This window comes from Trachypithecus francoisi, unplaced genomic scaffold (assembly GCF_009764315.1).
Source record: "Trachypithecus francoisi isolate TF-2019V2 unplaced genomic scaffold, Tfra_2.0 Lachesis_group9, whole genome shotgun sequence".
Lineage (NCBI taxonomy): Eukaryota > Metazoa > Chordata > Mammalia > Primates > Cercopithecidae > Trachypithecus > Trachypithecus francoisi.
This window is the reverse complement of record NW_022681474.1, coordinates 39253465-39265491: the sequence shown is the minus strand read 5'-3', so window position 1 is coordinate 39265491 and position 12027 is coordinate 39253465. Positions and strand designations below refer to the sequence as shown.

General features: G+C 39.9%; 1 protein-coding gene across 13 annotated transcripts in view; it reads right to left on the bottom strand.

Moving 5' to 3' along the window:
• Window positions 1-12027, bottom strand: part of KAT6B (lysine acetyltransferase 6B) — a 207789-nt gene that overhangs the window by 54378 nt on the left and 141384 nt on the right. For all 13 annotated transcript variants that reach the window (XM_033209753.1, XM_033209756.1, XM_033209752.1 and 10 more), the window contains 3 exons: window positions 11061-11169; window positions 574-689; window positions 246-327 (listed from right to left, as the gene is read on the bottom strand). In XM_033209753.1, coding sequence (XP_033065644.1) covers window positions 246-327; window positions 574-689; window positions 11061-11169 — 307 coding nt within the window. The remainder of the gene's footprint in view (window positions 1-245; window positions 328-573; window positions 690-11060; window positions 11170-12027) is intronic.

Genomic DNA, 12027 nt, shown 5'->3' with positions numbered 1-12027 from the left:
GAATTAGAGCCTTTATTTTATATATATGTATATACATATATATATACATACACACACATATATATGTTATTTTTTTCTATGCTTTTGTAATCCTCTATTCACAACCCTAAACTCACAAGTATAGGGAAGGTGGGAGGGATGAAAAAAATGCTTAAAGAACCTGTATAACTCTGAGCTGTCAGACCTCAGGACAAAGCTAACCAATACGTAATAAAATACATTTTTAATACAGTTTAAAAGTTCACCTTTTGGCATTCTGGAAAGTGGTGGGTCACAGCATTCCATATGGAATCCTCTATCACAGGAATCACAAAAAAGCATATTATCCTGTAATATAACATATTAGAGACTAATTGAGACTGAAACCAACTGTAAAAGGCCAAAAATTATTTTGTTACTGGATTAACATTAATACAACATAAGGAAAGTGCACCAAGATCCCAGTTGCAGTCTGACAACACGTGAATTTAAAACTTTAGAAAGAAAGTAGCCATACTCTATAAAAACGAAAACACCTTAATACTGGAAATTAGCGAGTTACCTGGAGGCGGATTACGGGAGCCATATACTTACAGCATTTCTGCCTTGGACTCTACAGGCACTGCATGTCTTGCATTCGATGCACTGCCACCTTAAGGCCTTTACATTTGTTGTTAATTCAGGACAAAATTTCAAACAGGATGGGTGTCCTATGAGAATAAAAAGCAAATTGCTTGATGGGAATGGTGCCTTTGACTTTTTTAAACTCCCATTCCCTAATATTTAATAGATAGCTGATGAGGCTTGCCAATGAACCTTAGGAACTTGAAAATGCCAACAGATCAGAGGATCTAAATTACAGATTTCCTTTCTGCCTTTTCCCCTTACCTTCTTTCCCTGCATGTAACAAAATGATCGTAAAAATGTTTTCCCTAAGAGAAGTTAATTTATACCAATTCCAATCTCAAGCCTTTGAGAACTTGAAGATAACACAGGCTCAGGCGTTCTCACTCCTGCGCCCTGTTCAATCTCCTGTACTTGCCATCTTCATCAACCACCATCTACCCAGGAGGTCCTGGTTTGCCACACACTGAGGGGAGTTGCCAAAGTTCAAACAATTCCTGCTCTCTATGTGTGATGAAATCATAAAACTTGACAGATAACTAAATAAAAAATTGAGACTGCTTAACCTAACTGCAGATGCCCTCCCCCGCCCAAATCCAACAGTACACAAAGAACATCCCATTGCTGGGATAGACATTGCCATCTTGCCTCTGGGTCACTGAGTTTAAACTCTGGAAGCAGGAGCAGAAACAGTGAATTTGAGAGACAGAGTTAAGAAGCTGAGAGATCCAGGTTAAACAGGACCCACCAAGAAGTGCGGCCTCAGCAGGTTTCCCCATTTTCCCGAGCACTGAGTTTTCCACACTGTTTGGGGCACACTTTTCACCTAGCAGTGCTCCGCACACCATGTCTTACTGCTCACTTCACAGAGGAAAACTGGAGACCCTGAGGGACAATGTCATTCAAAGAAGCCAGCCCTGAGCCAGTGAGTAATAGATTCCTCCAAGAGGTGTGGGGAGCGTGAGCCTAGATTGTTTGGAAGTCTGTACAGTTTAAAATCTAATGGTCTTTTATCACATAAACTCAAAGAGATCTCCAAACTCGATTTTATTTTTTTTAAACCTGGTCTTTAAATAGTAAGAACATTAGTAAATCCCATGTGAAAGAACTTACAACCAAGCTGCAAAGGAAACCTGAGGGGTAATAAAAAAAGCAGATCCTGCAATTTCAAAACTGTTTTATAATTTCCTGACTTTGGCAGGCTCATTGTTTAAATATGTATTTTGGATTGCTGCCAAAAAGGTCCTCCTCCCTAAAGCCTAACAGGTGCTTCATAAAATTCCATCCACCAGGAGATTTGGCTTTTTGAAGTAAAAACATTCAAAATCAATCACCAATACTGTTAATAAAAGCACACTATTCCTGAGTTTAAAAAAAAAAAATCTAAACATCTGTATTTAAGATGTTGAGAAAATAAAATATTGTCACAGGATTATAACCTCAGGCAGGAGAGACACCCAGGCAGATGCATTTAACCTGTGACACTGTTCTTTTATGAGGCTTCTCTCATTCAAATGAATGCAAGGAAAAAGTCTGAATAGATAAAAATGGTATCAATCTCCTCTTTCTGCTCAGGAAGGCAAACAAAGACAGCCTGCTTGTCGACTTTTAAGAAGCATACTGAAGGGGGGAGGGGACAGGTCTACTTTGATCAGAGCCCTCCCCTCTGTCCCCTTATATAGTGAGGGGGGTAAAAACTTAACTTTTAAAGAACGGCAATTTAAATTCCACCCTTAAAATGGTCCCGTCAGCTTAAAAGTATACCATTTACTTCCCCCCTCTTTTTTATTACTTCCTGTAAGGCATACATCATGGGCACATATGACCTCAATTTCACGCACTGAATTTTTCTCTACATTCAAATCTGCTTTTGTGCTTTGTGACTTAATATTCAGTAACTAAGGTAATTCACATCATATTACAGCTTACTATTTGTTCTCACAGGTATCTTATGAAATACAGACTTTTTAATAATTACACAGTTTGAAAATTAGTGGATTTCAGCCATTTTCAATCAGGGGCAAGGAATATTCTTTCTCTTAATGGTTTCTCTCACTTCAAGCAATACTGTATCTCAACTACTACTATTTAAGCTACCCTATCAAATTCTAAAATCTTCAGCCTACCTTTCCTTTAGGCAGCAATCTTACCTTTATTTAGCTCAAGAGAATTGGCCATAGATCCCTTCCAGTTCTAAATGTCTATGGTTCTGTAAAGGATGCTGAGGGATGAAGAAATATTTCCATTTTATTTTCTCATGGCCAACTTTAAAATAACACAAAAGACTGTAATGTGTCTTGATATACTACTACACAAACTATAGTAATTAGATAAAGGAAAACAATGCTACTGATCAAGTAATTCCTTACCTCTGGTTTAGCCATTTCATAAACTCAACAATTTCCTCTAACTTTTTTTTTTTTTTTTGAGACGGAGTCTCACTCTGTCGCCCAGGATGGAGTGCAGTGGTGCGGATCTTGGCTCACTGCAAGCTCCACCTCCCAGGTTCCACACCATTCTCCGACCTCAGCCTCCTGAGTAGCTGCGACTATAGGCACCCGCCACCACGCCTGGCTAATTTCGTTTTTGTATTTTTAGTAGAGACAGGGTTTCACTGTGTTAGCCAGGATGGTCTTGATCTCCTGACCTTGTGATCCGCCTGCCTCAGCCTCCCAAAGTGCTGGGATTACAGGTGTGAGCTATAGGACCCAGCCTGTTTTTTTATTTTTGAGACAGGGTCTTACTCTGTTGGCCAGGCTGGAGCGTGGTGGCATGATCATGGCTCACGGCAACCTTTGCCTCCCAGACTCAAGCAGTTCTCTCACCTCAGCCTCTCCAGTAGCTGAGTCTACGGGCACGCATCACCAAGCCCAGCTAATTGTTTTGTATTTTTTGTAGAGATGGGGTTTTGCCACGTTGGCCAGGCTGGTCTTGAATTCCTGGCCTCAAGAGTCCACCAGCCTCGGCCTCCCAAAGTGCTGGGACTACTGACACGCACCACCATGCCCAGTTAATTTCCTCTAAAATTCTTGTTCTCTCTGTTGATGCATTTCACGGTGCTTTGTCTTTCTGGAGTTTGTTTTACTCCTGTATTTTGCAATTTATCAGATTTGATAGCCATAATACATATTCGTTCACTCATTCAATTTCACACAAATACATTATCAAGTATTAGCAGCTTATAATAGTTTTATCTAGCAAAACCAAAGGAATACTATTTAAAATTAAACAAGTACCAATGGAACTACAAACCAGTGGAAAAGCTTTTAGGAGAAAGTACTGAGGAAGAAAAAACACAGGCCCTGTAGTAAGCAGAGCAACAGCCCCCAGCCGTCTGTGCTCTAATTCCCATAACCTGTAAACATACTATTGTTGTGGCAAAAGGAACTCTGCAGAAGTGACTAAGCGTACAGACCTAGAAGTGGGGAGTTTATCCTGGATTATCTGAGTGGGCATGATTGATCTAATCACCTTAATCCTTAAAAGCAGAGAACCTTTTATGAACTTGGTTAGAGAAATGAAATGGGAAAAGGAAGAGGAAGGGTTCAAAGCATGAGAGAGACTCCACCTACTATCACAGGCTTTCAAGATGGCGAGGGGGCTGCAAGCCAGGGAATGTGGGTGGCCTGTAGAAGCTGGCCATGGCCTTCACCTGACAGCAAGAAAACCAGGATCTCGGTGCTATCAACACAAGGAACTAAATTCTGTCAATAACCCAGATGGATAAGAACATGGATCCTCTCCTAAAGTCTCCAGAGAGGAGCCAGCCCTGCTGGTACCCCAATTTTCATCCAGTGAGACCCATGATGGACTTCCAACCTACAACTGTAAGATTAAAAATGTGTTGTTTTTAAGCCACTAAGTCTGTAGTAATTTATTTCAGTAGCAATGGAAAATTAATAACGACTCAGACACTAAGCCCCTCAGACTGGCTATCTGACCATCTATCTGTCCATCTTTCCTTCCTTCAACTAATATTTAAGGAGCACTGGATACAGTGAGGAAAAGGAGAGGCATCGTTCCCACCCTTTCAGATCACATAGCCCAGCAGGAAAGACAAACATTAAACAAGAATGAGCATTAATGCCTTACAATGGGGTGGCTTAGGGATATGGGAGAATCTAGCAGGAGGTTAAAGGCCTCCCTAAAAAAGAGACCCAAAAGATGAATGTGATTGGATGGGACCCGATAAGGGGCAGAGCAGGGAAGATGGCATGAACAGAGAGAGAGATGAATGGCATATATCCAAGGAGAGAGAAGTTGTTCAATGTAACCAATGTGCAGAATGTGAACAGAAGAGTGATGTAAGATAGGGTTAAACCAGAGCCCAATCCAGAAGAGTTTTGGGGGTCTGTATTAAAGCGACTAACTGGTAGCCACTTATGAAATTCTATGATCAGATTTATAATTTAAAAAGGTAACTTAGGCTATAGTATGGAAAATGGATTGGAGGAAAAAGGGTGAAGCCTAGCTAGATTGAGGTCATTATAATAGCGGATCTGAGTGGGGCTGGTGGGGATGCATCGATAAATTTAGCATTCAAGATATATATTATGATTTAGAATCAATGTGTTTTTGGTGATTCCTTGGTGTGAGAGAATAGGACAGAGGATGGCTCCAAATGTCCAGTTTGTGTAACTGAGTGAGTAGCTAACAGTGTGCCATTTGCTGAATATAGGAAATCCTCCAGGAGAGGCGGGATACTGTTTCTTTGCTGGGATTTCTGTTGTTATTGTGTGGCTATTGTTTTGGGTAGAGGAAGCAGTGCAAGGTTGATGAGCTGTTGTGGATATTAACTTTGAGGTGCCTCAGGTAGACTCGGAGAAGCTCTATAGTTGTTTGTATCTAGGGTCAGCTCAGTAGAAGCTACAAGGCAAAGTAACAAACACAGGGCCATGACAGACATCTGAAGAAACATTTAGGGAATGGAGAGAGGACCAAGGGGCTAACAAAAATATGTGGAAAGAAGTGGTAGAGAAAAAACACAGATAAAATGGTGTCACGGGGGCCAAAGGAAAAGAACACCTCAAGAAAAAAAGATTCTCTACAAGATCAAATATGACTAAGATAAATTATTTGGTGTGGATTAAAAGACACCGATTAGATTTTGATAAACACTGAAAAACGATCATTAGATGTTGCTACAAGGAGGTAACTATTACCCAGACAAGCACAGTTTTAATGAAGTTACATCCCTTTGGATGGTCAATCATGCTTTGGGCTTTTGTGGGGATGGGGTTCACCTTCTTCCCCCACCCCCTTTTCTTCTTTGTTTTTTTATTTTTCTATTTTGAGACAGAGTTTCACTCTTGTCACCCAAGCTGAAGTGCAGTGGTGAGATCTTGGCTCACTGCAACCTCTGCCTTCTGGGTGCAAGCCATTCTCCTGCCTCAGCCTTCCAAATAGCTGGAATTACAGGCATGCGCTACCAGGCCCGGCTAATTTTTTTTTCTTCCTTGTTTTAATACAGACAGGGTTTTACCATTTTGGCCAGGCTGGTCTTGAACTCCTGACCTCAGATGATCCGCCCACCTTGGCCTCCCAAAGTGCTGGGATTACAGGCGTGAGCCACCGCGCCTGGCCTCTTTTCTTCTTTGGATCGTATCTTTAGGCTTCTTTCTAGTCAAGAGTCTTCTTTCCAACCTAACGATTCAATCTGCATCTAGTCAATGTGAAACTGGATGACTAAGCAACCAACTCCTGGGGTGACCTTAAGAAATAGTGGTCTTTTAAATATTTTTATATGCCCATATATCCATACACTGCCCCTACCAGTTCCCTCCACGAGCATGCAAGTTTTGTTCAGGGTTAACACACAAATAAAGACAAACCCAGGAAAGACTTCGAGTCTCCCGAGGGTGCACTGATATTCTACTCCACGGCTCTTGCTCCCTTTATTATACAAAAGGGATTTCTCTCACTCACCCAGCTGCATCACAGCAGCCTTTCTTCTGTCTCCCGTTTCAATGAGTTTCCACTTAGAATGATGCTGTAATTTTGAACTGTACACTTATCTTAGATTTGCTAATTTGAAAACACACATGCACACAACTCATCTGTAAGTAAGATTTAACCACCCAGCAATCTGAGCAGCAGACACAAAATTTCATTTGGTATAATATCTAATACTTATGTGAAGCTAATTAAAGATAATTTGGTCTTAATGAGGCAAAGAGAATATAACAGTGTTAATTTCAAAGTAGGCTGATCCATGAAAGTCAAGTAAAATCATTTCTAACATTTCCACAGACCTAGACTATCTGATGATTCCCACATTCATATTAGTGGTTGGAATAACCCTTCACATTTGTCTCATGTTTTATAGTTACTGATCATCTTCCTATCATTATCTCTTCCTATCATTATCTCACTGGATTCCACAATAGCTCTGTGGATGCAGGGTGCAAACATTCTCCTTTACACTGCAGAGATGAGGAAAACCAAAGTTACACAGCCAGCAAGTGGCGGAAGAGAACTGGAGTACAGGCCAGGGACGCCACATTCGGGGCTCCAGGCACTGTGTACCTCACCTCACGTTTTTACTACATACAAACTTGAAAGATTTTTTTTTTTTTAAAAAAGAATTTTTAGTAGAAAAAGAAATGTTAAAGAAAATACTGCCCATTGAAAGCATCGAGCCCCTTTCAAAACAGATAAATTTCTAATTGGCTTTACTTTACGATGTAAGCAGAAGGAAACATTTATTACTCTCATCCATGAAATCTAAGCGGAGTCTAAATGTGACATCATATGAATGGTACTTCAGATAGGGACGGCTGAAAAGCATCAGGCACATATGGGAAACACATTTAAGAATGATCCTCCCTACAGGCTGCCATCTATATTTCCTTTTTCTGGTTTTATGCTGCTAAGGGTATTTTTTCACATAAACAACTTATGTTTTGGGATCCCTTTGATCATTATGAACAGTCTCAATTCAATCCCAGAACCAACAGTCTCTTCTGAGGGTGAGAAGGCAGCCATTTCCATAAGGTCAAGTAGGAGTCCCAACTAATCTGTAATTCCCATCTGAAATGCTGAACTGTGACAACAGGGCTCACACCATTATTAGAGGTGCTGTTGAGGCATGTTGGCCTATTCTTTTTTCCTTAGAATTACCAAGGTGTCAAAACAGAGCCTTAGAACCACAAGAATCGGCCGGGCACAGTGGCTCATACCTGTAATCCGCCGAGGCCAGCGGATCACGGGGTCGGGAGATCGAGACCATCCTGTCTAACACTGTGAAACCCCGTCTCTACTAAAAAAAAAAAATGCAAAAAATTAGCCCGGCATGGTGGTGGGTGCCTGTAGTCCCCAGCTACTCATGAGCCTGAGGCAGGAGAATGGCGAGAACCCAAGAGGCGGAGCTTGCAGTGAGCAGAGACAGCACCACTGCACTCCAGCCTAGGTGACAGAGCGAGACTCCGTCTCAAAAAAAAAAAAAAAAAAAGAAGCCACAAGAACCCCCAAACTCCCTAAAATGAACTATATTTAATTGTGACCCTTCAGTTTAAAGAGGAAAAAACAACAAAGTCTATTCTGATCTATGAGATGAATAAATATCTACAAAGGATGTCCCTGAGTTAGGAACAATAGTTTTTTTGACTAAAGCAGCCAAATCCAGGCTGGCACAGTACACTCAAGGGAAGATTAAGTGAACTTCAACACTAGAGCCAGATCCCATTGCAGAGTCCAGAGAAGCACTCTGAGGCATCCTCTATCCTCAACAAAGAGACATGATGACCCCAGGGCTTGAATTTCTGCCATGACCCATACCTTGGCCCCAAAGCCTCTGGCTCTCTCCACTTGAAGACTGGCTCACAAAGCCTCGCCAGCCACATAAACCCTCTGGACAGTATCCTCAAGTCATTATTCTCCATTTGTTAAAAGAGAAAACAAGAGGATATTTTTGAACAGAGAAAACATAACACTGTACCTAAACACCCCTGGCTTTACCCTGAAAAAGTCTGAACGAAAAGTAAGAAACACCAGGGGAAAGAAATTTTCAGTGACCTCAAATATAAAGGAGATCAAGCTCCCCTCTGGCAGGTCTTCAATCCGGGAAAGACGAAGGGAGATTGATTACATCAGAAAATCTAAGATCTACCTGTTTAGAATTACACCTTTATACCCTGTGAAGGAGGCCTTGAAGTTATGATCTAGAAGATAATGATCTCGAACTTCTTATCAACTCAAGTAAGTGTATCACCAGAGGTAAGGAAATATATGAAGGGAACTTTTCTTCCCACATTTAAGTATGTCTTTAATCTGTCTAGGCACCCAGACAAAGAGATCCTAAGGAAATAAAACAGGGAAGGGTATTTTTAAAGTACCACCTTAAAAACCACAAAGGGTAAACCCTAGACAAGTGAACACCACTAAATTGATCAGGCATTTACACAAAAGAGTAATTCATTCAGAATGAGCCTCATGAGAAAACCCAAAAGATAACGACAGAGTCAGAACTGATGAGTGAGGCACTACCTCACCAGCATAAAACAGGGATATCGTAGGGCTGAAATGTATTACACTGAACATACAGATAATGTTTCCATGCCCTTTTGTCACTATCCATGATGCTATGGCCAGGTAAAAGAATTTTAATGAATCTGTAAAGCCCATCAAAAAGACTGTCAGAATGCATTTTTCAAGCAGGGTTTGAAATGTCTTATTTCCAAGGCTCTCCCTTCTAGTCAGCACCTGAAAGCTGCTGAACTACAAAGGGCCTATCAAATGAAACCTTCATATAAGGAATAAGAATCATTACACAACACTGTCATTCTCAGTATGAAACATTTCTTCTATCTAACCATCAAGCAGCTGTCATAAGTGATGATAAGATTTTAAACTACGTGCCGCAATCAAGGATAACAATATCAAACATGCTAAGCCATAACACGGCTGACATTTGTAGTACACTTACCATAGTTCTTGCAGATCTTGTGCCAGGCTGTTTACTTGTGCCCTCACATTTCACTCCCATAAAACCCAAGAGGTTGGTGCTGCCATTATCTCTAATTTTCTAACGAGGAAACGGGCTCAGAATGGTCAAGTAACTAACTCAAGGTAGAGGAACTAGGCTATGGCTGGCTCTTGAGTTTGCTCCTAGCCAGTACATCTCAAGACTTCCTAAACAAGAATTAGCTATGGTGTTCTGTTGGTTTTTGTTTTTGTTTTTTTAGAGATTACTATAACTAGAGAAATAGTCATGATTTTTAAAATAAGACTTTGGAGAAAAAAGTTTGGGTAGTCTGGGAAAAAAATTTGAAGATTAACAGAAAAGGCTTAATTTTTACTTATTTTTTGCTATTAATTTTTAAAGATGGGGTCTCACTCTGTCGCACAGGCTCGAGTGCAGTGACAAGATCATAACTCACTGTAATCTCAAACTCTTGAGCTCACGCAATCCTCCTGTCTCAGCCTCCCAAGTAGTTGGGACTACAGCACACCCAGCTAATTTGTGTGTTATTTGTAGCAACTGGATCTCACTATGTTGCCCAGGCTGGTCTTGAACAAATGATCCTCCCACTTAGGCCTCCCAAAGAACTGGGATTACAAGTGTGAGCCACTGCACCAGGCCAAAAAAATGATTAATCTAAAAAAATCTAACAGCTATCACACATAAACACATATATGTCTATATGCATGTATACATGTGTGTATATGTGTATGTGTACATGTATTACCTAGGCAAATATGACCTGTTTAACAAAAAGGAAGATTGGCTAGTAAAACAAATTAACGTTAGCACAGTTTGCCTTTAAATTTCCATTATGAAACTGGAGGAATGGCCTTAAAATCTTACAAGAAAAAGGCAGAGGTAATAGCTACCTTGAAAAATTTGAGGTACTGCAATTTGCCAAGAGTCCCTACCCAACAATTCCTTGATTTCAATATCACCTTCTGTACAGACTACCCTTTTCTTATCTTATTCCAGACAATATGAATTTCTTTCATGCCTGATGACTTATTGATACTATCATCGCAGTTTCCAGAACATTGTCTCTCTCATTTGAAGTCACACAGAGCTGGGCTGTAATATTACATTTCAGCAGTAGGTGTCATGACCTGAAACACTGGAGACCAAAATACTTCTTGAGACTTCAGGTTATATTAAGAGAAAATAAGCCAGTGATTCCAGTTGTACTCAGCTTGAAAGCTTAGAATTCTCTACACTGAATTTACCTATAATGTAGACATCTCCACAATGAATTACCAATGCTGGTATAAAATAAAAGCTTAATCATAAATATGTATAGTATTATATAAGCATCTATAATATCCATATGTCAGTACTAACGCTTTTTTCTCTATTCCTTTTTATTTTAAAATTTAAAGCCCATGCTATAACCATATAATTGCCTTAAATAACAATACAGTTTTAATAGAGAGATAAATAGCATGAAGCTATGATAATGGGAAGTCATTGTACAACACATAGGAAAAACACAACTTACCACTACTGCCACAATCTGCACAAGAGAGGAGTTCTTCTGGTTTCTTTTCACGATTTGATTCTTTAGTCCCCAAACAGAAGCTACATATTGGAATGGGATCAGCACGTGGCTATGACAAAATTAAAATAAAAAATACTGTCACTTTTCCATTTCAAAATTAAAAACATTAAAATCAAAAGCTTCTTACATTTTTCACATAAAACTTCTTTCTTTAACAAAGAAAAACTGCTAAATAACGTATTTAAATAAACATTTTCTGCTAGTAAAAAAACTCATATTATTTGAGACGGAGTCTTGCTCTGTCGCCAGGCTGGAGTGCAGCGGCACAATCTCGGCTCATTGCAACCTCCGCCTCCTGGGTTCAAGCGATTCCCCTGCCTCAGCCTTCCGAGTAGCTGGGATTACAGATGTGCGCCACCACGCCCGGCTAGTTTTTTGTATTTTAGTAGAGATGGGGTTTCACCATGTTGGCCAGGATGGTCTCAATCTCCTGACCTCATGATCCACTTGCCTCAGCTTCCCAAAGTGCTGGAATATATCTCTTAAATTATTTGACACTAAAGTATTACCTGAATACATTTCAGTATAATGTATGACTCAGAAGTCATTTTTATTAAACCAATGAAATCTAATACCTTTATATATTATATAGCTTGCCTGAAATGAACATAATTAAGGATTCATTGGACATTTCAATTGTTCCCATTATCTATATGCCTACAATAAATTATCCATTCAGCATTATAGTCTATGAATATCATGTATAGACTGTTTAAACTTATCAAATGTTGCAATGCAGGTTGCTATTATTCACCTACCAAATATTTGACATAAAATATCTATGTTTTTAGGTGACAGAATAATAGAATGAGCAGGATTCTGTGGGATCACTTGAAAAGGTCATTATCATCAAGGGTTTTGTGGCATGAAGGTCTTCAAAAGTAAACCACACCACACCAAACAAAGA